This window comes from Pelophylax lessonae, assembly GCF_965119305.1.
Source record: "Pelophylax lessonae genome assembly, chromosome: 3".
NCBI lineage: Eukaryota > Metazoa > Chordata > Amphibia > Anura > Ranidae > Pelophylax > Pelophylax lessonae.
The window spans coordinates 560,537,169-560,563,035 of NC_138770.1; the positions used below are offsets into that span (position 1 = coordinate 560,537,169).

General features: G+C 42.6%; 1 protein-coding gene across 1 annotated transcript in view; it reads right to left on the bottom strand.

Annotated features, from left to right (window-relative positions):
- Positions 1-25,867, bottom strand: part of NPHP1 (nephrocystin 1) — a 152,201-nt gene that overhangs the window by 99,208 nt on the left and 27,126 nt on the right. The window contains exons 3-5 of the mRNA XM_082252304.1: positions 9,949-10,022; positions 5,507-5,567; positions 1,080-1,207 (exon numbers count right to left, since the gene is read on the bottom strand). Of these exons, the coding sequence (XP_082108430.1) occupies positions 1,080-1,207; positions 5,507-5,567; positions 9,949-10,022 (263 nt within the window). The remainder of the gene's footprint in view (positions 1-1,079; positions 1,208-5,506; positions 5,568-9,948; positions 10,023-25,867) is intronic.

The following is a 25,867-nucleotide window of genomic DNA, read 5'->3' on the forward strand; positions in this document are numbered from 1 at the left end:
TTTCTTCCACTGATATCAAAGGTGGGGGCACTATTTCTCCCACTAATACCAATGATGGGGCACTATTCCTCCCACTAATACCAATGATGGGGCACTATTCCTCCAAACAAATGCCAATGGTGGGGCACTATTCCTCCCACTAATATCAATGACGGGGCACTATTCCTCCCACTTATATCAATGATGAGGCATTATTCCCTTCACTAGTATCAGTCATGGGGCATTATTCCTCCCACCGACACTAACAATGTATCACCATTTCTTCCACTGATACCAATGGTGGGGCACTATTCCTCCCTCTGATACCAGTGATGGGACACTACTCCTCCTCTTACTGACCACCAACTCTAAAGACATATTTATTCTCACTGATGGTGGGCCCGAGACATTTTCTAAACTCATTGGCCACAATCTGGCCTCCCTAAAGTCTGAAGGACAGTAAACTGGCCCTTTGTTTGAAAGTTTGGAGACCCCTAAACAACACTATCCAGCTATACATACAGTATCTTGACTAATTTGTCCTATGACCCTTCCTACTGCCCATCTCTGAATGTCACCATCTTGCAGGGAAACCGCATTCATAAAGTTTTAATTTGTAAAACTGACTTTGTTTGGAAAATTACTTTAGTTTTCTGGAATAGTAGGATATATTATTTGAACGTTAGATTTTTATAACTTTTTAAAACTATTTAAACTACAGAGCCAGCCTACTCAAAACTGAGATTTCCATTTTGGTAGGTGCTGGAGGGTTAAAATAAAAGTATTAAATATGTATATTCTGTTGATGAGATAGATATCTGTGCTTTGAGTTTCTGGGTCTGAATATCTGCTGTGCCCATTACTATGGGTCCCTGCTAGAGAGTTTATTCCTTTTATATTGTGAAAGATGTAAGAGTAGTTGCTGATACACACAAAGATTGGTGGGGACATGCAAAACTTTTCAGTAACAAACTATGTAGTAAAGCCAGCAGCACTGGTGCTAATGTCCCCCTAAAGTGTTATATATATTGTACATCTGCCTAGTCTGTATACTGCAATTTACAAACCTATAAAGTAGTTAGTTAATTTATACAACTTACTTTAGATCTCCACCACCTTGAAATGTACGCTTGGCAAGATTTTGCAACTGTTGAGACAGCTGTATTAATCTACGATCTTCATCTTCTTTCATTTGGTCATAATTGCCAACAGGAGCAGGTTCATCAGTCTAACAAAAGGGTAAATCAATTAATTGATGGACATAGTTTTTTTTTCCAGGGCTTTAACTTTAGACAGCTTTAACTTTATCAATGTAACTTCAGCCCCCACCTCCCCCCCCACCCTGCTTTTTTAGAGCTGAGACCATGTTTGAATTCGGGAGGCACTTAGGCCCCTTTCACACATGCTATCTGTTTTGCATCCATCCGTTGATGGATGAAAAACAGACATCAATGCATCTCTATAGAAAAATGGATGATCATCCATTTATATCCGCATCCGTCATCATCCATTTTTTAAACTGATCAAAGCTCTATTTTTCTTCCGTTAAAAAAAATGGATTGAATTAAAAACTGTTGTAAACCGACAAATGGTCAGTTTTTGCATTCGTAGTGAATGTAAAATAAACTGATGAGCGCTGATGAAAAACTGATGACCACTGATGAAAAACTGATGACCACTGATGGAAAACGGATGAATACTTGACGTGACTGAACTGATAACATGACCGGTCCGCATGTGTGAAAGGGGCCTAAAAATGGATGTAAGGGAAAGATGGATATAGATAAACAGATACAACTTATGTAGGGTAATTTGTTTCTTCTCTGGGTATCACTTGAGGCCAGTCACTTCACTGGGTGCATGTATGGGTTTACAACCACTTTAAAGCTGAAGTTAAGGCAAACAGGTAAGAACACAGGTGAAATGCATATATGGGAGCTGTTTTACAGCCTAAGAATCTGTACTTTTTTCCATCCAGTTCAGATATTAATACAGCTCTGCCACACAGCACTAGCAGGGAAAATTATCTGATTAACCTCTGCTGCAGTTAATAAACACTTGCAGGTCTTGTACCTTGTTCAGCCTGTGAATGGATAGTGAAAGAAGAAGCAGCAGACTGATTAGCTTATTTTCCTGTCACTTTGTTTTCTCCACCTATAAGCAAGAGATGGGCCGAACGACACCCTGTTTGGTGCGCGCCAGAACTTTCGAAGATCGCAAAAAGTTTGGATCCGAACAACGAACCCCATTAAAGTCTATGGAACCCAAACTGAAAGTGCCCATTTTGAAAACGTATTTGCAAGTTATTGGGCATACAAAGGGTATGGTGGTCCGGGTACTGCCATGGGGGACATGTATCAATGCAAAAAAAGTTTAAAAAAAAAATATATTAAATGAGCAGTGATTTAGTGATGCTTAAAGTGAAACAATAAAAATTAAAAATTGTTTTAAATATAGTGCCTGGGGGGTCCCCTTAGCCTGCCTATAAAGTGGAGCATCTGTACCATGTATAGAACCTGCTGCAGCAAAAATTAGATTTATAAAGACACAAATAAATGACATTTTCTCTGCAAGCTTTATTTTGAAAACAACGGCCTGAGCAGCCAATCTGTATGATGAGGCCACAATACAACACATACGCTGCTGGCGCCCTCACAATGGCATCCGAACATCTGCCCCACCTTGTTGGCCTCACAGACATGATGGGGGGGGGCTTATTACTGAAATGTAATAGAGACAGGGAAATGTGTAATTGGATGAACCTTAATCAGTGGATTTTGGTGCACTTTATCATGAGGACTTCCACGGACAGAAATGTCACTTCAATATACTGCAGTAAAAGTGCACTGACACACTTCAATATACTGCAGTAAAAGTGCACTGACACGCTTCAATATACTGCAGTAAAAGTGCACTGACACACTTCAATATACTGCAGTAAAAGTGCACTGACACATTTCAATATACTGCAGTAAAAGTGCACTGACGCACTTCAATATACTGCAGTAAAAGTGCACTGACACACTTCAATATACTGCAGTAAAAGTGCACTCACGTATTACAATATACTGCAGTAAAACTGCCCTGAAGAACTACAATATACTGCAGTGAAACTGCCCTCACAAGCTACACTGAAATGCTTCAATATACTGCAGTGAAACTCCACAGACACACTCCACTAACACTACCGTAAAAATGCACGGATGCACTACACTGACGCTGCATTATCAACTATATTCACACTACACTGACACTCTACACTCACAATAGAATCACAAAAGCACACTAACTCGCTAGTAGCAATGAACAGAGCCCTTTTCTATCTATCTAAATGCCAATATCACACTGCAAACAGTTCCTCTGGGAAGAAACCTTATAGTGTGTGAGGTGGGTCTATGAGCAATCAGTCATGATTGGCCTAAGTCATCATGACTTTCTCCATTTATGGCTCTGACAGTGTTCTGTGCTCTGATTGGGCAAAGCCTTCATTGCTTAAACCAATCGTGGCTTAGGATGCACTGTACAGCGCACAGTGCATTATGGGGTGTTCGGCAGGCCGAACAAATGGTCGAATGCTCTGCCAAGTTCGCTGAATGGGCGAATAGCCAATGTTCGGGCCGAACTTAAGCTTGTCCTGAACCATTCGCCCAACACTACTATCAGCATGCTCCTTTTTAGCACAAGTACTGCAGCATAACTGACCTGCTTTTCCCTCTCCCCTGCTGAGCTCTGTTCACTGTTCTGTACAGTGTAATTCAGGAGACTGATACCAAGCCAAATTCAAGTACTTACACAGCTTGCATAAAAAAAATACAGTTAATGATGCAATAACGAATACAGAGCTGAATTATTTTGTGTCTTTTATTTCTAACTGGAGTTTAGCTTTAATTTTCTTGGTTTTGTTATTATTCTTTGGAAATGCATTCCTAAAGATCATAAATAGTTAGAAAAAGACAAAAATTATTATATTATTATTAAATTCGATGAAGGCCCCTTTCACACTTGTGCTACTTGACATGTGACTTAAGACTGCAAAGTCGCATGAAAAGTCGTACCCCTTGATTTGCAAAGAGTGCCATTAAAATCTGTGTAACTTCAGGTCACAGCGACTTCAAAGTAGTCCCTACACTATTTTGGTCCCACTTTGATGCGACTTGAGGTTCATAGACCTTAAGATTACACAGGCACTTGATTTCTTTCCCACCTTTCTCATGTTCCTTTCTCTCCTTCCACCTTTCTTTCTTTTCCTCTTTTCTCGATTTTCTCCTTTTTTCTCGTTTACTTCTTTCTCCATATTTGAGTTTGTTGGAACTGCATACATACCAGTTTTCTATTATAATGCTACATGTCATGTTGGACTATGCTATTTTTGCAAGAACAGACTGTTTGTACTGTATTTCTGTTTATGTGCTGCTTATCGTAGCCCTGCCTTTTTCTTTGTTCTCAACAAATTGTAATACCACTTAATAAAAATTGTTATTTGAAAAAAAAAAGAAGATTACACAGGCACTGCTTCAAGTCACGTCAAAGTTGTGTCAAAGTTGCGTGACTTTCAGGTCGTACAAGCGTGAAAGGAGCCTAAAAATAGGTTAAGGCTTTGAGCTCTTCCACATGGAGCAGAGTCTACGCCAATCAACATCAGTATACCTGATCATTAGTCCAACTTACTACTGCAGTGAAGTGGAAAATACACATTTAAATCCATGTCATAATTTTGGGCTTGAGTAAGTGTAGTAATACTGTGATGTACAATTGCACTGTATAGGAATTTACTCCAAATTGCAAGCTACAAAAAGTCCTTAGTTTGAAGGAAGAGTAGGTAGAAATAGTGCCCAGTGTCCAGTAAATAAAAGTTGCAAGGTAAGTTTTCAAGGCGCTAGAAATCACAACAAGTTTAACAAGCCAGCGCGTTTCGTAGGACCAAAGGCTCCCTCTTCTTCAGGGCTGTTGCTGCATACTTTTATTTGTGGAAGTATCCCAAGCAGGTGTGACAGTTGAATAGAGTGTCGACTGTGCTCACTGAGGCAGCGTTGCAATTTCTAATACCTTCAAACTCACCTTCATACTTGTATTTACTGGACACTGGGCACTCCTTTCTACCCACTCTTCTTAGTTTGCATGTGGAGACGACAATAAGGCCGTACCCAGAGGAAGCATCTTAGGCCTGAAAAAGGGCTATTTGTCACCTTCTTCCAAGCTGGGCACAAATCATTGGAAGGGAAGTCTTCCTACTTGCCCATTTTCATCCCCCACCCATGACCAGTGACTGACAGAGTCAGTCCAGCGTGGTCTAAAATAGTAACCAGCTTAGTTTTAGTTTAAAGGAAAAATGTAATTTCAAATTGCTCCATTAGGCTAAAAATCAATTAAATTGTATTCCACCACAGGGATCTGCATATGAAAGCAAATCTACCCCTAATAAATTAGAAAACATCTTTCACCCCAAAAGACCAACATGGCCCTTTTCCAGAATGTAATACCTGGAGCATTATCTGAATGACACGTTTGCCAAACTTGCTTTTCTTACCTTTCTTAAATTCTGAAGTGTCTCTCTGTTTTTATCCACCAAGCTCTTCAGGTGTACACTTCTACATAAAAAAAATGATTATGAGGACTGTAAAGTGTAAGAACTACTAAGGTAGCAAACATACATACACTGTCACTTGGCAATCAAAAGGAACTAGCCTATAGTAAACAAACAATAAGGGCTCATGCACATGGCCACAATAGGGCTGTACAGCACACATTTGGGTGTAAATCTCTGCCTGGGGGGGGGGGTCACAGGTGCCGTAAACAGCTTTCTGACAACAACCTGTAAAAATCAAAGACAGGCTGAAATACTCAGAGGCTGTACACAGATATACAAACATCGGAGTCATACTTGTATACAGGAACGTATGCGCTGCCCTGAAGGTCTGCATTTGGGCCTGCGAATACATTGCTTTACAAAAGTAACGATCAGATGTATATATGTTGGCATACAGTGGCTTGCTTTTTTTAGCCTGTCATGGATTTTGCCAGGCTGCTGGCAGCGGGCTATATGCTGCACCTGTAACTCTCAGGTGAAATGTACCTAAATTTAAATAATAAACAGCCATGTGCATGTACCATATTAGGCATTATTGAAGCAAAGAAACAAAAAAAAGCCGCTCCAGGTGAGTAAGTCTCTAGTTAATCCCCACACACACTAGTCAAGTGCTAGCCCAGCTTGCATGCTGTGTAATATAAAGCAAATGATTCTGGACAGCTGCACTTCCAATAACCCTTTTTATTGAAGCTTCCTATGACAAGCGGTTGACAGAAGGAGAAGGAGACAAAGAGGTAGACGCATTTCGCGCAAATGTTAGCGCTTAGTCTTTACTAAGCAATAATGAGTAATCGCTAACATTTGCGCAAAACGCATCTACCTCTTTGTACTCTGCTCCATCTGTTAACCACTTGTCATATATAGCTTCAATAAAAAAGGATTATTGGAAGTGCAGCCATCCGGAATCATTTGCTTTTTGCATTATTGAACCAATTGCCAGAAAGTGAAAATACTGACCTAATGATTGTGTCTAATATAAAGGACGGAGTTAATTTTAGTTCCCCAAATCTCATTTCATAATAACTTCAGCTCAGCTACAAATGTAACTAAATGTTTTATATACCTGGACATAGTAAATAATTAAAGTGGTTGTAAACCCTTTCACATACCCAGTGAAGTGAATAGCTTCAGATGATACACAGAGATGAAAAAAAATCCTTCTACATAAGCTTTACTTGTATATCTGCAGACTTCTCTTCCCTACATCCCTTCTAAAGTGAAGATTTCGAATAAAAAAATCCTTTTGCCTCTATGAGGATCACAGAGGAGGGGGCGGAGAGATGCAGTTACAGTGTGTGAGAGCCCCCCTTCTCACACTGCACAGGAATGAAGCAAGGATACGGAGCTGTGTTGTGAATAGACAAGTTGTTGTGCTGTGCTCCCATCCCCATCACAATTTTTATCTCATGTGTCAGGAAAACTTCTTAGAAGCGATTTATGCTGATAACGGAGAAACGAAGCACCAGAGAGAAACAACACTTAGACCTCTTTCACATGGGCGGACTCTGCTTGCTCAGCAGGGGATCGCTCCTCTGATCCCCGGTGAGCAGATGGGCACAGTTGCGCTCTCCTCTATGGGGAAATCGGGTGAAAACGGACCGCTAGTCCATTTTTATCCAATTCTATCCAATCCGATCCACCAGACAGATGGAAAATAGGGTCACCATCCGTCTGTATTTTGCAGGCAGGATCAATTCGGATAGCGGCGGATGTCAGTGGACATATCACCGCTGACATCCGCCGCTCCATAGGGAAGAGTGCAAGGTCCGATCAGGTCCACCTGAAAAACTGACAGGTGGACCTGATCAGACAGGCTGTGTGAAAGGGGCCTTAGGTTAGGTTCACACTGGTGCGTGGGAAAACACTGCATTCCCGTGCACATCAGATGCGATGTCTGTGCGGTGTGATTTCAGCCATACATTTGGTTTAGTTAAAATTGCATGGTGCAGGACCCTTTCTTTCTCCCACACCTATGCGATGCAAATCTAGAAATCAGACTGCGTTTTTCCATCTGTTTCAGTATGTCGTTAGGATAACATTGACACCCGCAGCAGATCACATGGACACCATGCAATTGCTTAGTGTGCGAAGCAGGGAAACGCAGCGAATCTCATGCATTAGTGTGAACCGAGAATTAGAGCTTTGGAGATAGACAAGTAAACATTACAGATATACAGTAGGTGCTTTGTTTAGATATCATGACTGAGGTTTACAACCACTTTAAGGCAAAGTAGGAATATGAAAATAATTTTTATCTTCTCATAAGTTAGGCCTGCTTGGTCTTTTAACAATGACCTGGTTGGGGTCCTATGCTATAAACACAAGGAGATATTTAAGGAAAATTTTAAACAGGCAGGTCTACTACACATACTGCCAACATTTTAGCAAATATTTTTTTGGATTCCTACTAGCTTTTGTTCTGAACCTATTTTTCCTAGTTTCGGTCATTTTGTAAATAAGTCATTTTTCTCCTTCACTGATGTGCGCTGATGAGGGGGCACTGATGGGCACTAATAGGCTGCACTGATGGGCACTGATGAGGCGGCACTGATTAGGTGGCACTGATAAGGAGGCACTAATATTCTGCAATGATGGGCACTGATAGGTGGCACTGATATGCAGCACTGATGAGGTGGCACTTATGGGCACTGATGGGCACAGATAGGTGGCACTGATGAGCACTGATAGGCAGCACTAGTGGGCAGCACTAACGAGTGGGCACTGACTGGCATCACTAATTGGCACTGATTGGGGTCACTGTTGGGCATTGATTTGTGTCACTGATGTGCATCGATTGGTGTCAATGATAGGAACTGCTGGGGCTTTACTGTAATAAGGGCACTGATGATCAGTGCCCTGATTATCTGTCCTGGTCACCCCTTCCAGGAGGAGCTGCTGATTGGCTCCCCTCGTCATACACTCTGACAGCGTGAGGCGAGGAGTGCCGAAAAACAGCTCTTCTGCCTTTACATGTGAACGGCTGTGATTAGACACAGCCGATCACATGGGTAAAGAGCCACGTCATTGGCTCTTTACCAAGATCAAGGTCGTGTCATGTCCTAGGAACATGGCACTGCCGGGATTGCTGCGCTGCACGCCCCCCACGGGAGCGGCCGTCCTGGGGCGCCGTAATGTGATGTCGTCCCAGAACAAGAGCTGCACCAGTGGGTGACGGTGGGGGGGTGGCAAGTGGTTAAGATCAAAAATCTTCTGTATGCAGCAGCCTCCCTCAGCCCCCCTAATACTGTCTGGGGACTCTCCCTCATTGGCTGAGACAGTAGTAGGCGACATTAGCTCCCGCTGCTGTCAATCAAGGTCGGTGAGCCACTGAGGGGAGAGAGGGGACGGGGCTGAGCCGTAGCTCCATGTCTGAATGGACACACACAGCAGTGGCTTGGTTCGGGTGCCCCTATAGCAAACTGCTTGCTGTGAGATCACTCGGCAGGAGGGAGGGGCCAGGTGTGCTGGCGGGGGACCGGGGAAGAGGAGGATCTGGGCTGCTCTGTGCAAAACTACTACACAGAGCAGGTAATTATAACATGTTTGTTGTTTTTAAACACAAAAACAAGACTTTAACATTACTTTAAGTGCTAAAGCTGTCCCAAGCCTATGACAATCTTTCTATGTTGTCTCCCCAAGATTCCAGGTGCAGGGGGTAGGAAATACATAGAAAAGCTGTTGCATATACATCTTGTCAATGTGGTCAAAAACTATTTGACCACATTAAAATGTTGGAAAATTTAATGACTGTTTCAAAAACAGCCATTCTCAAAAAAAAACTCTACATCGTCCTCGAGTCATGTAGGATGTAATGTATAGTATCCTCATACCACCACTCTTCATGTGTCATGCAATTATTGTAAACCATTTTGTATGTTTATGCCTTATTGTTAAGGTACATTTTGTTGTGTTTTTCCTTTTTTATGTATTTTGCTAAACCACCATCCCCCTGTGATAGGGGGTCTCCTTCCCCTGATTTTATGTCAATCAATAAAAAAGTTTTTTACTCTATTCCAATTGTGCCTAGAAAGTCCATTCCATTCTTTCCAATTTTCGATAACTATTAGGATGTGGCACACTGTCCCTTTACCTTGTTGCGCCCCTATTTTGCTGCTATAGTGTTGGCGCAATAGACTTGTTTAACCTCTACAAGTGTCTTGCCAACTTTACTTTCCCTAAAGAACGAAAACACTCCCAAATCCTGATAACTTTACAGTCTCCACACACTATGTATAATAATACCTTTTTGAAACAAACCTACAAAAATGTAATAGTGGGTCACAGAATGAAGAGCTAACAAGTTTAGTATTAAGCTAATCTTTTAATGTTTTAAGTAGGGCTTCCTATTTCAATATTCCAGTTTGCATCCCACAGGACAATACCTTTGGTAGAAATCCTTTCTAATGGCAGGTTCTGAAGCATCCTTTTTTAAGGTCTCATGAAGTAGATCTTCAAACTAAAAAAAATAAAAAAATAAATAAAAATAGGGTTTACAGCAAACAGTCATGTCTAACAGCAATCCAATGAAAAACAGGTGAATTCTGTAATTAGATAAACAAATAATTATATTTATAACATACATGATATTCCTAATATTACCACCAAAACCTATCCTGGCACTGCAATTCTCCATAACTCCAAAAAATATTCCCATGAGTGTCCTCAAAAGATTTGGTCTTACCTGTCGGCCTTTGTTTTACTGTTGTTTTTTACTTAGAGGGCCAGTTCACACCACATTCAGTCCAATGCATTTTTTTCTGCTTTAACCACTTTAGCCCCAGCCCTATTTCGGACACTTTTTGTTCACAAGTTAAAACCAGTATTTTTTCCTAGAAAACTACTTAGAACCCCCAAACATTATATATATTTTTTTAGCAAAGACTCTGGAGAATAAAATGTCGGTCATTGCAAAATTTTTTGTCACGCGGTATTTGCGCAGCGGTCTTTAAAACGCCATTTTTTTGGAAAAAATTTGAAAAATCACATTTCACTGCATTTAAAAAATACTAAACAGTAAAGTTAGCCCATTTTTTTTGTATATTGTGAAAGATGATGTCACGCCGAGTAAATAGATACCAAACATGTTACGGTTTAAAATTGCGCCCCCCCGTGGGATGGCGACAAGCTACGGTCAATAGAGATCTCAATCTGCGACGCTTTAAATTTATTTAACGGTTACCAGTTTAGAGTTAGAGTGTAGCTCTTTTTTTTTAATTATTGCCCACGCTCTGGCGATCGCGGCGATACCTCACATGTGTGGTTTGAACAGCGATTTCATTTGCGGCTCGACTTGCGTATACGTTTTTTTTTGTGCGCGAGCTAACGGTGACGGGGACGGCTAAATTTTTTTTTTTTTCCTATTTATTTTTTCTTTTTTTTTAAACTTTATTACAGGTTTTTAAAAAAAAAAAAATCTGATCACTTTTATTGCTGTCACAAGCAATGTAAACATCCCTGGTGACAGCAATATGTCGTGACAGGTACTCTTTATGGAGGGATCGAGGGTCTAAAAGACCCTAGACCCCTCCACTACACTTCCCTGTATGCAAAACGCCGAAAACGGCATTTTTGCATACAGCCGTTTTTCAAATCTGCCGCCTTTTGCAGCACAGTAACCCGGACGTGACGTCATGGACGCCGCCTCCGGGTTACGTCATCGGAGACCCGATCGATGCCGTTTCCGGCATTCATCGGGACTCCATCCAGCCGGCGGACGTGCCGGCTGGGTGCTCGGGGCTCCCGGTGGGACGGTAGCCCCGAGCAAAGCCGCGGAAGGCGGCGGGAGGGGGGGGACGTCCCCTCCCGCCCCCCCGGGTAACGATCGAGCGGCTCCCGAGCCGCATCGATCGTTACCGACGGAAAGCCGACCGTCGGCTTCAAACAACGGTACCGGGATGATGCCTCTAGCTAGAGGCATCATCCCGGTATAACCCCGCAAAGTCTGATGACGTAGAGGTTACGTGACTGGTAGTAAAGTGGTTAAAAACCCATTCCCAACGGCATAGTTCACACCAGTGCGGTCAGTTCCAGGGCGTTATCAATATGTAGTTCCAGTTCCAGAAAAAAAAGTACGACGTGCTGCATTTTTTCTGCACTGGAACGCAGTAAAATGCATTAAAAATGCAAAACATTGCACTGGAATGCATCAACAACGTACCAAATCCCAGTACAGTGGAAAAAAAGAAAAAAAAAACAGGAAAAAAGAATCTGGAATGCATCCAGAAACGCACAAAAATGGATCTGAAATGCGTTTTTGTGGTGTGAACTAGCCCTTACTTTGTGCTCATTATTGATAAGAAAAACCCTAAATATTCTTACTTGTATACAGTGGGGATCAAAAGTTTGAGCACCCCAGGTAAAAATTTGTATTAATGTGCATAAAGAAGCCAAGGAAAGATGGAAAAATCTCCAAAAGGCATCAAATACAGATTAGACATTCTTATAATATGTCAACAAAAGTTAGATTTTATTTCCATCATTTACACTTTCAAAATAACAGAAAACAAAAAAATGGCGTCTGCAAAAGTTTGGGCACCCTGCAGAGTTAATATCTTGTACTGCCCCCTTTGGCAAGTATCACAGCTTGTAAACGCTTTTTGTAGCCAGCCAAGAGTCTTTCAATTCTTGTTTGAAGTATCTTTGCCCATTCTTCCTTACAAAAGTCTTCCAGTTCTTTGAGATTTCTGAGCTGTCTGTCACGCACTGCTCTTTTAAGGGCTATCCATAGATTTTCAATTATGTTGAGATCAGGAGATTGTGAAGGCCATGGCAAAACCTTCAGTTTACGCCTCTTGATGTAATCCCCCGTGGATTTCGAGGCGTGTTTAGGATCATTATCCATTTGTAGAAGCCATCCTTTCTTTAACTTCAGCTTTTTCACAGATGGCATCAAGTTACCATCCAAAATTTGCTGAAATTATATTGAATCTATTTTTCCTTCTACTCGTGAGATGTTCCCTGTGCCACTGGCTGCAATACAACCCCAAAGCATGATTGATCCACCCCCATGCTTAACAGTTGGACAGAGGTTCTTTTCATTAAATTCTGTGCCCCTTTTTCTCCAAACGTACCTTTGCTCATTCCGGCCAAAAAGTTAAATTTTAACCTCATCGGTCCACAGAACATTTTTCCAAAATGCATCAGGCTTGTCTATATGTTCATTTGCAAAGTTCAAACGCTGATTTTTGTGGTGAGGACGTAGAAGAGGTTTTCTTCTGATGACTCTTCCATGAAGACCATATTTGTACAAGTATCTCTTTATAGTGGAATAGTGTACCACAACTCCAGTGTCTGCCAGATCTTTCTGGAGGGATCGTGCAGTCAAACGTGGGTTTTGAATTGTTTTTCTCACAATTAGACATATGCCGGTTTTCGGTAATTCGATATATCGCGGTATTGCATAGCCACGGTATTGTTATTGTGGCATTTTTAAAATACCGAGTTTCTCCGCCCTGGGTCTGACTTGTGAATTGATACATTTCAGTGAGCTGGATGACTCATTCACTCACACAGCTAAGCCTTTCAGCATTAAGTCTCCCAGTAACTATAAACAAAAATGATTACATTTGTATCTTTTCCTTCCCTCTGCCAGGGAGAAAGGAAGTTTAACCTCTTAAAGACTGGATCTTTTTCTGACATTTGTTGCTTGCAAGTTAAAATCATTTTTTTTTGCTAGAAAAGTACTTAGAACCCCCAAACATTTTATATATTTTTTTAGCAGAGACCCTACAGAAAAAAATGGCGATTGTTGTAATATTTTATGTCACACTGTATTTGCGCAGCAGTCTTTCAAACGCAATTAATAGACTTTAATGAATAAAAAAAAAAAAACGTAACAGTAAAGTTATCCCAATTTTTTTTTTTTTTGTTACACAGAGAATCGTGATCTTTATTCCAAGCTAAAAAATCGTGATTCTCATTTTGGCCAGAATCGTGCAGCTCTATATAATAATAATAATAATAATAATTAATAGATAAAAACACCGGTCCTCCTGCAGGTTTAACCAATTAATGACTTTACTATTGCTTTAGGCCTGGTTCACATGTATGCGGGTTGGTGGTTCACATGTATGCGGGTTGGTGGTTCACATGTATGCGGGTTTGTGGTTCACATGTATGCGGGTTGGGGGCCCACATTTGCACAGGCATAGCAGCCCATTGATGTGAATGGGCTTGAGCTGCTATGCCTGCGTTTTCAGCTGAAAAAAGGTGCATGCAGAATTTAAAAAAATGCAGTGGCCATGAAATCCATCCTTCTTTTACACCATGCGACTTACCTGCCATTGCTGCACACGCAAACTGTTTTTAAATGCCGTGCCCACGTATACAAAAAATGCAGAAAGCTTGCCAGAGCAGGAACTGCAGGTTAGTCGCATGGTGCAAAAGCAGGATGGATTTCAAGGCCACTGAATTTTAAAAAAATGCTGCATGCACCTTTTTTCTGCGGAAAATGAGGGCATAGCAGCCCGTTCAAATCAATGGGCTGCTATGCCTGTGCAAATGTGGGCTGCCAACCCGCATACATGTGAACCGCCAACCCGCATACATGTGAACCGCCAACCTGCATACATGTGAACCACCAACCCGCATACATGTGAACCAGGCCTAAAGCAATAGTAAAGTAATTTATAAACAACACCTCCTTCAGGTTTAACCACTTCTTGACCACAAGGATTTGCCCTCTTAATGACCAGGCCATCGGATCGGAGCCGAGCGCCAGGACCAGTTATCACCAGTTAGGCCAGACACTGCTTGATGACCTATTTTAGGCCTGGTTCACAGAGTCTGTACTGACTGACTATATAATAATGTGCATAAGTGAACCAAAGCCCCTAAATTCAGCAATGAAATTGAAGTGAGGTGGAAATTTAATAATTTAAATTTAATAATAGAATACCGTGATAATACCGTATACCGTGGCAAAACCTTAATCAATTAATCGCAGCATGAAAATCTGATACCGTCACAAGCCTACTCACAATCCTGCGAGCTGTTCTGTCTGATATTTTTCTTGGTCTTCCAGATCTTGCTTTAACTTCCACTGTTCCTGATGACTGCCATTTCTTAATTACATTCCGAACAGAGGATATTGGCATCTGAAAACGCTTTGCTATCTTCTTATAGCCTTCTCCAGCTTTGTGAGCGTCAACTATTTTCAGTTTCAGTTTTCTAGACAACTGCTTAGAAGATCCCATGGTGCTGATTGTTGGGGCAAGGTCAGATGAGTCTGGGCATTTAAAACCTTTGAAATTGACATCACCTGGTCTTCCCAGACGATGATTGAGAACAATCCATGACACTGGCAGGTCTCAGCCTTGCAAAGGGGGCAGTGCATGCTATAAATTCTGCAGGGTGCCAGAACTTTTGCAGACACCATTTTTTTTGTTTTCTGTAATTTTGAAAGTGTCGATGATGATGATACATGTCAGTATACATGTCAGTATATACAGTGCAGCACATATACAGCTCAGTACACCGTTCATACATGTCAGTATACATAGTGCAGCACATATACAGCTCAGTACACCATCCATACATGTCAGTATACACAGTGCAGCATATGTACAGCTCAGTACACCGTCCATACATGTCAGTATACACAGTGCAGCACATAAACAGCTCAGTACACCGTCCATACATGTCAGTATACACAGTGCAGCACATAAACAGCTCAGTACACCATCCATACATGTCAGTATAAACAGTGCAGCACATAAACAGCTCAGTACACCATCCATACATGTCAGTATATACAGTGCAGCAACCATACAGCTCAGTACACCATCCATATATGTCAGTATACACAGTGCAGCACACATACAGCTCAGTACACCGTTCATACATGTCAGTATACATAGTGCAGCACATATACAGCTCAGTACACCGTCCATACATGTCAGTATACACAGTGCAGCATATGTACAGCTCAGTACACCGTCCATACATGTCAGTATACACAGTGCAGCACATAAACAGCTCAGTACACCATCCATACATGTCAGTATAAACAGTGTAGCACATAAACAGCTCAGTACACCATCCATACATGTCAGTATATACAGTGCAGCAACCATACAGCTCTGTACACCGTTCATAGATGTCAGTATACACAGTGCAGCACACATACAGCTCTGTACACCATTCATAGATGTCAGTATACACAGTGCAGCACACATACAGCTCTTTGCACCATTCATAGATGTCAGTATACACAGTGCAGCACACATACAGCTCTGTACACTGTTCATAGATGTCAGTATACACCGTGCACCACACATACAGCTTTGTACACCATTTATACATGTCATTTTACACAGTGCAGCACACATACAGCTCTGTACACCGTTCATAGATGTCAGTATACACAGTGCACCACACATACAGCTTTGTACACCATTTATACATGTCATTTTACACAGTGCAGCACACATACAGCTCTGTACACCGTTCATAGATGTCAGTATACACAGTGCAGCACGCATACAGCTCTGTACACCGTTCATAGATGTTAGTATACACAGTGCAGCACACATACAGCTCTGTACACCATCCATCTATCAGTAAATGCCTGAGAACTTGTAAATGTGTGAGGAGCAATGCCTCATGGGACAAGTAGTCCTGGGCAGGAGAAGGAAGTGATTTAACTACTTCCAGACCGCCCGCCGCAGCAGCCCCTCCTGCGCAAAGCGACGTAGCTCTATGTCGGTCACGCGCCTGTAGCTAGGGGGCGAGCGCGCGGTCCACTCGGCAGCAGGGACTCCGATGCACGGGGCAGGCCTGCCACCCGCGATCGCTCCCCGCTGAGAGAGAAGGACGGTCAGCTATTGTAAACACTGTTCTTCTCTCTGGAATGATCACAGAGCGCCTGTGATCCTTCTATATAGGATAACAGATCTTTATGATCATTTCAAAAGCCCAACCCCCATACAGTTAGAAACACGCCACACATTTAACCCCTTGATCACCCACTGTGTTAACCTCTTTCCTGCCAGTGTCATTATTACAGTAACAGTGGATATTTTTAGCACTGATTACTGTAGTAATGTCACTGGTCCCCCCAAAAGTGTCAAAAATGGCAGTTAGGGGTCTGATCTGTCCTCCGCAATGTCGCAGTCCCGCTAAAAATTGCAGATCGCCGCCATTACTAGTAAAAAAAAAAAAAAAAACAATAAAAATGACATAAATCTTTCCCATAGTTAGTAGACACGATAACTTTTGTGCAAACCAAACAAAATACGCTTAATGTGATTTTTTTTTACCAAAAATATGTAGCAGACAACAAATTGGCCTAAAATGTAATTTTGATTTTTACATTTTTTTTTTTTTTTTTTTTGGGACTCTTATATAGCAGAATGTGAAAAATATTGGGCTTTTTTCAGAATTGTCGCTCAATTTTTGTTTATAGCGCAAAAAATAAAAAAAAAAAATCGCAGAGGTAAGCAAATAACCACCAAGAGAAAGCTCTATTTGTAGGAAAAAAAGGACATCAATTTTATGTAGGTACAGTGTTGTACGGCCGCACAATTGTCTGTTAAAATAACGCAGTGCCGAATTGCAACAAATGGCCTGGTCATTAAGGGGGCAAATCCTTCCGGGCCATAAGTGGTTAAAGTGATTCTAAAGGCAGAATTTTTTATTTTTTTGTTACCTTAATACATTCTATGCAAGAAGTAAAAAACCTTCTGTGACCAGCCCCTCCCCCCCCCCCTGCCCCCCATACCCGTATACTTACTAGGGATGTAACGATATCAAAATCTCACGGTACGATACAATTTCGATATTGACCTCACGGTACGATATTTATTGCGATATTGTGGAAAAGCTCATGGTATTGTTAAATAGCTCATGATAGTGTTTGTGATGATAATAGCAAAAAAATACCGACATTTATTCTGCTTTTGCCAGTCAACAGGCAATTTATTGTTGTATTTATGGATCCATGACAACATAAAACACTGATTTGTTCAGCGGGACTGTGTTTACTCCTCTTGCTTTTTGACGGACACCTGTCCTTTTAATATTGTAACCCAACCACGACGATATCGCGATATGACCACGACGATATCGAGACGACCACGACGATACGATATCGCGATATCTTCGATATCGTTACATCCCTAATACTTACCTGATCCCAATCAGACACTGTGACCCGAGAGCAGCAGTGCTGCTCTCTCTCTCCCTCCTCACAAGAGAAAAGGAGGATCGGGCTGCCTTACCTGCAAAACCATTACAGAGCAGGTAAGTATACTGTGACGGTGTTCACCATCACTGGGAATGAGGGACATATACTTGGGGGACGATGAGAGAATGGTTTGGATGGCTTCAGATGGGACAGTAATATTTGTTAGCAACATCTCTCAGGAAATGTATGAAGATGAATTGTTTGACTTTTCAGATTGCTAGAATATTACAGGAGTGTCTCATAGACCCTTGCTAGATAGTGAAATGGGGTGGGGTTTGTTATTGGTAAGTGCCTGTATTCCACTGTTCTATTGTTTCTGTCTGCCTTAAGATAAACTTATAATGGGATGTATTTGTGTACGTGGATTGGCTGCTAAGGGGGAGGGGGGATTGTTCCACAGTGTATATCTCTTTGTGCATGTGTTTGAATAAACAGTTTGAGTTCTACTTCACCTTCAATCTAGAGTCCTGTCTCTTATTGAGGGAATCTGCTACAAGGGATTGCTATGCACTTCATACTCCCTTGAATAGTCACTAAGCTCTAGTAAGAGCTTGTTCCTGTTCCTGCTGAACTCTCTGGGGAAAGAGAGGTTCACCCACTGGAACCTGGAGCCTTGTCGTAGGTCCAGGGTGGGTAGGAGACGGCGAGACCCAAACCAAGCTACGGCGGTTCATGGGGTCTGAGGTGGTTATGGTGTCTGGTGGAGTGCTTGGAGCCCTCGGGAAGCACTAGGAGCATCCGGCAACGGAGGTACCCTGTCAGGGTGCCGGTTGATCCGTTACATATACCATGTTTGTTATTTTTAGAAAATTACCTTTTTGACCACTTTGCATTTAAATATATATTTTTGCTAGTTGCCCACTGTTTGCACTATATTGGCAATTTAAGCCATTACAATTACATTTAAAGTAAAAGCTTACCAGTTTTGTGCATTATGTTTAAAAATTATTATATCCAAGCAAAAAAAGTCTTAAAGCGGAGTTCCACCCAAAAGTGGAACTTCCACTTTAAGTGCTCCTGACACCATGTTTTATTTGACATGTCATTTTTTTTGGGGGGGGGGGAGCGGGTACCTAGATTTGACAGGTACCCTCTCCCAGCGGCTCAAGCGGAAGTTCTCTCCCCCCCTCCCTCCCTGCAATCATCTGGGACACGTCACAGGTCCCAGAAGAATGGCTGTCCACTTAGGACGCGACTCGCGCATGCGAAGTGCGCACCCAGCAGTGAAGCCGCAAGCTGTCACAGCCGGATGCCCACACTAGAGATGCCGTCACCGCTGGGAGAAGAGGGAGAGAACTGAGGCCCCTGCCATCCGCATCCCTGGACCGCGGGACAGGTGAGTGTGTGTTTATTTAAAGTTAGCAGCTACACTTTTTGTAGCTGCTGATTTTTATTAAACACCAAAAAGGGTGGAACTCCACTTTAACCTTTATTACTACTTTAATATAAAAAGATTCCCCTCCCCTCCATCTAGCTTCATGTCTGACTCCAAGTTAAATACCTTATATATCCTTCATCTGGGTATATTTAATACTGAGATATATATATATATATACACACATATACACACATATACATATATACACACACACACACAGTATCTCACAAAACCGTCTCTAGACCTAAACCCTATTGAGCATCTGTGGGGCATACTCAAACGGTAGGTGGAGGAGCGCAAGGTCTCTAACATCCACCAGCTCTGTGATGTCGTCATGAAGGAGTGGATGAGGACTCCAGTGGCAACCTGTGAAGCTCTGGTAAACTCCATGCCCAAGAGGGTTAAGGCAGTGCTGGAAGATAATGGTGGCCACACAAAACATTGAGGGCCCAATTTGGACATTTTCACTTTGGGTTGTACTCACTTTTGTGGCCAGTGGTTTAGACATTAATGGCTGTGTGTTGAGTTATTTTGAGGGGACAGCAAATTTACAGTGTCATACAAGCTGTACACTCACTATTGTACACATTGTAGCAAAGTGTCATTTCTTCAGTGTTGTGTGTGTGTGTGTGTGTGTGTGTGTATATATATATATATATATATATACACACACACACACACACACACACACACATACATACATACATACATACACACACACACACACACACACGCAGTATTTCACAAAAGTGAGTACACCCCTCACATTTTTGTAAATGTTATTTTATATCTTTTCATGTGACAACACTGAAGAAATGACACTTTGCTACAATGTAAAGTAGTAAGCGCCGGTTCACATTGCAGCGACGCTACTTCGCACCGCGACCTCCGTGGTTGCGGTGCGAGCAGCGCGCCGCGACCTCGGAGCAGCCGCCACGGACTTCATAACATTGAAGTCTATGGCGGTCGCCTCCGGGTCGCCCCAAAGAAGCTCCGGACCCTTTTTCTAGGTCGGAGCGACTTGTGTCGCTCCTTTTAGAACGGGTCCGCAGCTTCCCTATGGGAGGCGACCTGTGAGACGACCAGATCGCCTCACAGGTCGCCCTAGTGTGAGCCGGCACTTAGTGTACAGCTCATTTAAAACAGTGTAAAATTGCTGTCCCCTCAAAATAACTCAACACACAGCCATTAAAGCTCAAAATGAACTTTTACCTGTCCGCTTGCTTTAAATTACCTGAAAAACAATTGGATAATTAAAATTTTTTTTTTGATTCACTTACCTGGTTTTTAAAGAAAATATACTTACCTTCCTTCCTCTTCCTCCCTCTGCGGACACGTCCGTCGACGTCACTTCCTCCTTGCATTGACTCCTGGGAGATGAGCGTCATTAATCCCAAGAATCGATGCACCTGCACTGGCCCTGCTCGTCACTTCCGGTGCAGGCACGTCATTCCCTGCTGAATAGCTTCTGGGTATGCCCAGAAGCTGTGCAGGGATGACGCGCCTGCACCGGAAGTGACGATCAGGGCCAGTGCAGGGCATTCAGGAACTCCAACGTCACCGAAGAGGATGCTCCGGCTTCAGCTGCCCACACCAGAGATGGCAGCGCTGGACAAGACATTTTCAAGGAAAGTATTTCTTCTAAAAGGTAAATGAAACAGGGGACAGTTCCGAGGCTATCATTGCTTAAATGCACTAGCCCTGACTGTCCCGGGGGTATTTTTATCTAAAAAAAATTTTCAGGGTGGAACTCCGCTTTAATGTCTAAACCGCTGGCAACATAAGTGAGTACACCCCTAAGTGAAAACGTCCAAATTGGGCCCAAGCAGCCATTTTCCGTTTCGGTATCATGTGACTCGTTAGTGTTACAAGGTCCAAGGTGTGAATGGGGAGCAGGTGCGGTAAATTTGGTGTTATCGCTCTCACTCTCTCATACTGGTTACTGGAAGTTCAACATGGCCCCTCATGGCAAAGAACTCTCTGAGGAGCTGAAAGAAAGAATTGTTGCTTTACATAAAGATGGCCTAGGCTATCAGCAGATTGCCAAGACCCTGCAACTGAGCGGACAGGACAGGACAGGTTCCACTCAGAACAGGCCTCACCATGGTTGACCAAAGAAGTTGAGTGCACGTGCTTAGCGTCATATCCAGAGGTTGTCTTTGGGAAATAGACGTATGAGTACTGCCAGCATTGCTGCAGAGGTTGAAGGGGGGGGGGGTCAGCCTATTAGTGCTCGGACCATACGCCGCACACTGTATGAAATTGGTCTGTAGGGCTGTCGTCCCAGAAGGAAGTCTCTTCTAAAGATAATGCACAAGAAAGCCCGCAGTTTGCTGAAGACAAGCAGACTAAAGACATGATTACTGGAACCATGTCCTGTGGTCTGATGAGACCAAGATAAACGTATTTAGTTCAGATGGTGTTAAGCGTGTGTGGCGGCAACCAGGTGAGGACTAAAAGCATAAGTGTGTCTTGCCTACAGTCAAGCATGTTGTTGGGAGTGTCATGGTCTGGGGCTGCATGAGTGCTGCTGGCACTGGAGAACTACAGTTCATTGAGGGAACTATGAATGCCAACATTTACTGTGACATACTTAAGCATAGCATGATCCCCTCCCTTCGGAGACTGGGCAGCAGAGCAGTATTCCAACATGATAACAACCCCGAACACACCTCCAGGACGACTACTACCTTGCTAAAGAAAGGTAAAGGTGATAGACTGGCCAAGCATGTCTCCAGACCTAAACGCTATTGAGCATCTGTGGGGCATCCTCAAATGGTAGGTGGAGGAGCGCAAGGTCTCTAACATCCACCAACATCGTGATGTCGTCATGGAGGAGTGGAAGAGGACTCCAGTGGCAACCTGTGAATTTCTGGAGAACTCCATGCCCAAGAGGATTAAGGCAGTGCTGGAAAATAAGTGGCCACACAAAATATTGGCACTTTTGGCCCAATTTGGACATTTTCACTTAGGGGTGTACTCACTTTTGTTGCCAGCGGTTTAGACATTATTGGGTGTGTGTTGAGTTATTTTGAGGGGGACAGAAAACTTACACTGTTATACAAGCTGTACACTCACTACTTTACATTGTAGCAAAGTGTAATTTCTTCAGTGCTGTCACATGAAAAGTTATAATAAAATATTTGCAAAAATGTGAGGGGTGTACTTACTTTTGTGAGATACTGTATACATTTTTTTTTAAATAACTTTATTTTAGTAAGCAGCCTGTGCTTTAGCCTCCCTAAGGGAGAATGATATACCCCCAGATGCCTGCAGCTTCCTGGGATACTTATGTCATGCAGCCTAGGAAGCTTCAGGGCAATCCATTGGGCATGCCCTTTGACCTAAGACAAGAAGATGGCAGTGCAGAACCTGGTAATTTCTTCAGTCTTTTCACATGAAAAGATATAAAAAAAAATGTTTGCAAAAAATATGAGGGGTGTACTCACTTTTGTGAGATACTGTATATACACTGAACAAAATAGTGAGCACTTCTCCTTTGCCGAAATAATCTATCCACCTCCCAGGTGTGGCATATCAAGATGCTGATTGGACAGCATGATTATTGCACAGGTGTGTCTTAGGCTGGCCACAATAAAGGCCACTCTAAAATGTGCAGTTTAACTGTTTTGGGTGGGTCCAAAAACCAGTCAGTATCTGGTGTGACCACCATTTGCCTCACGCAGTGTAACACATCTCCTTCTCATAGAGTTGATCAGGTTGTTGATTGTGGCCTGTGGAATGTTGGTCCACTCCTCTTCAATGGCTGTGTGAAGCTGCTGTATACTGGCAGGACCTGGAACACGCTGTTGTATACACTGATCCAGAGCATCCCAAACATGCTCAATGGGTGACATGTCCAGTAAGTATGCTGGCCATGCCAGAACTGCAATGTTTTCAGCTTCCAGGAATTGGGTACAGATCCGTGAAACATGTGGCCATACATTATCATGCTGCAACATGAGGTGATAGTGGTGGATGAATGGCACAACAATGAGCCTCAGGATCTCGTCACGGTATCTCTGTGCATTCAAAACGCCATCAATAAAATGCACCCGTGTTCGTTGTCCATAACATGCGCCTGCCCATACCATAACCCCACTGCCACCATGGGCAACTTGATCCACAATGTTGACATCAGCAAACCACTCACCCACTGGACCCCATACACTGTCTGCATTCTGCGCTGTTCAATGAAAAACGGGATTCATCTGTGAAGAGAACACCTCTCCAAAGTGCCAGACGCCATCGAATGTGAGCATTTGCCCACTCAAGTCAGTTATGAACTGCAGATGAGCTTCTGACAGTTTGTGCAGAAATTCTTTTGTGCAAACCGATTGTTGCAGCAGCTGTCCGGGTGGCTGGACTCAAACGATCTTGGAGGAGAAGATGCTGGATGTGGAGGTCTTGGGCTGGTGTGGTTATACGTGGTCTGAGGTTGTAAGGGCGGTTGGATTTACTGTCGGTCGGTCACTCGCGATCGTCGGGGGAGAGGGAGAAAGTCAGGCGGCTGATGTAAACAAGCCACCTGTCATTCTCCCCGGTGTAGAAACACTGATCACACGGTTCTACAATGTAGGACCGTTGATCAGTGTTCCTACAGCTCAAGCCACAGCCAATCACAGTAAGAATCACGCCCCTAGGGACACACACAGCCCCTCCCTCTCAAATAAAGTTAACCCCTTCACTACCAGTGTATTTTTACAGTAACAGTGCATATGTATAGCACTGATTACTGTAGAAATGTCACTGGTAACCCCAAAAGTGTCAAAAATGTCAGTCAAGGGTCTGATCTGTCCGCCGCAATGTCGCAGTACCGCAAAAAAAAAAATCGCAGATCGCCGCCATTACGCGTTAAAAAAAAAAACAACAAAAATCTTTCCCTTTGTTAGTAAACGCGATAACTTTTGCGCAAACCAATAAAAATACGCTTTTTGCGATTTTTTTTACCAAAGATATGTAGCATAAAACAAATTGGCCAAAAATGTTAAAAAATTTAGATTTTTACATTTTTTTGGGGGAATTTCATATAAAAAAATGTGAAAAATATTGTTATTTTTGCAAAATTGACACTCTTTTTTTGTTTATAGCGCATGATCAAAAAATCGCACAGGTGATCAAATACCGCCAAAAGAAAGCTCTGTTTGTGGGGAAAAAAAAGACGTCAAATTCGTTTAGGTACAGCGTCGCACGACTGCGAAATTGTCCGTTAAAGTCACGCAGTGCCGAATCGCAAAATACCCCCTGGTCTTTTAGTAGCCAAATCCTCCGGGGCAAAAGTGGTTAATATGCCACACCTGTGAGGTGGAAAGATTATCTCGGTCAAGGAGAAGTGCTCACTAACGCAGATTTAGACAGATCTGTGAACAATATTTGAGAGAAATAGGCCTTTTGTGTACATAGAAAAAGTCTTAGATCTTTGGGTTCAGCTCATGAAAAATGGGGGCAAAAACAAAAGTGTTACATTTATAATTTTGTTAAGTGCATGTATATGTATGTATATATATGTATGCGATTTTGTAAATTAGAAAATGGGTGCAGGTTCCTTTTAAGATGGTGTACATATGAGCTGCAGGTACACAGCGCTTTAGAGGAGACCATGAACAAAAAAATGATCCTAGCCATTAATGCCCATCCACAGCTGCATGCAGGTCCACATTGCACATTGGCAATTTACCAAACTGTTGCACACAGATTCTGGCGTAGAATTGCGTAGTAACCAATCATCTTCTAGGTTTTTTTTTTTTTTTTTTTGTCAAAGCTTAATTGAACAAGCTGAGGTTAGAAGCTGATTAGTTGCCATGCACAGCTGCACCAGATCCTGTGTGCACCAGTTTTAGTAAATCTCCCCAAATGTGTGCTTTACTAATGTGCCCGAACTATGTATCTGTGATGCTGCAAATTGGTGTAAAGAAGGATCTTTGCTCTCTGTGTGGAAGAGGTCTCTGCAGAGGTCTGAGAAGCCCCCTGCAGAGTCAGAGATAACATTCTCTACTGAATAAAGCTCCCTGTAGATGGAAGAGCTCTAATTCTAACTCAGTAAAGGGGGGGGGGGGGGGGGGAGACCACTGCACCCACGCAGAAAGCAATCATCCTTCTCTGTACCATGCTGGCAGGAGACAGGCTTTTCTACTCAGTCAGTAGCTGCATGGCAAAATAAAAAAACTTTGAGACTGTGAAAGTTTTTGTTTTTATGTATTTAGGGAATTTGAACTGAAAGTTCAAGTGATATTAAAGGCATTTTTTTAAATAACAAAAATGTTATACTTACCTGCTCTGTGCAATGGTTTTGCACAGAGCAGCCCCGATCCTCCTTTGCTCGGGTCCCCCATTCTTGGCCCCTCCCTCCATCTGAGTGCCCCCAGAACAAGCAGCTTGCTATAGAGGCACCCAAGCAAGCTCGCTTCTGAGCCACTGCACTGTGTGTCTATTCACACATAGACCTGCGGCTTAGCCCTGCCCCCTCTCTGTCCTCATTGGCTCACTAGCTGTGTTTGACGGCAGCGGGAGCCAATGGGAGCTGTCTAGGTCCCTGGAGAACTGAGGCTTTTATGGGAAAAAAAAAACTTCTTTCTCATGGGCATTTTTCTCACTGGGGCAGCACTGATGGGATATACTGTATATGGCTCTTGGGCTGCTACATTTGGTTTTAAATATTTTCACAATGCCAAAGATGTACTCCCTGACCTTTTGTTAGTGTAAAGTCATTATTACATGTGGCCCTCAGTTGTCTTTTTCT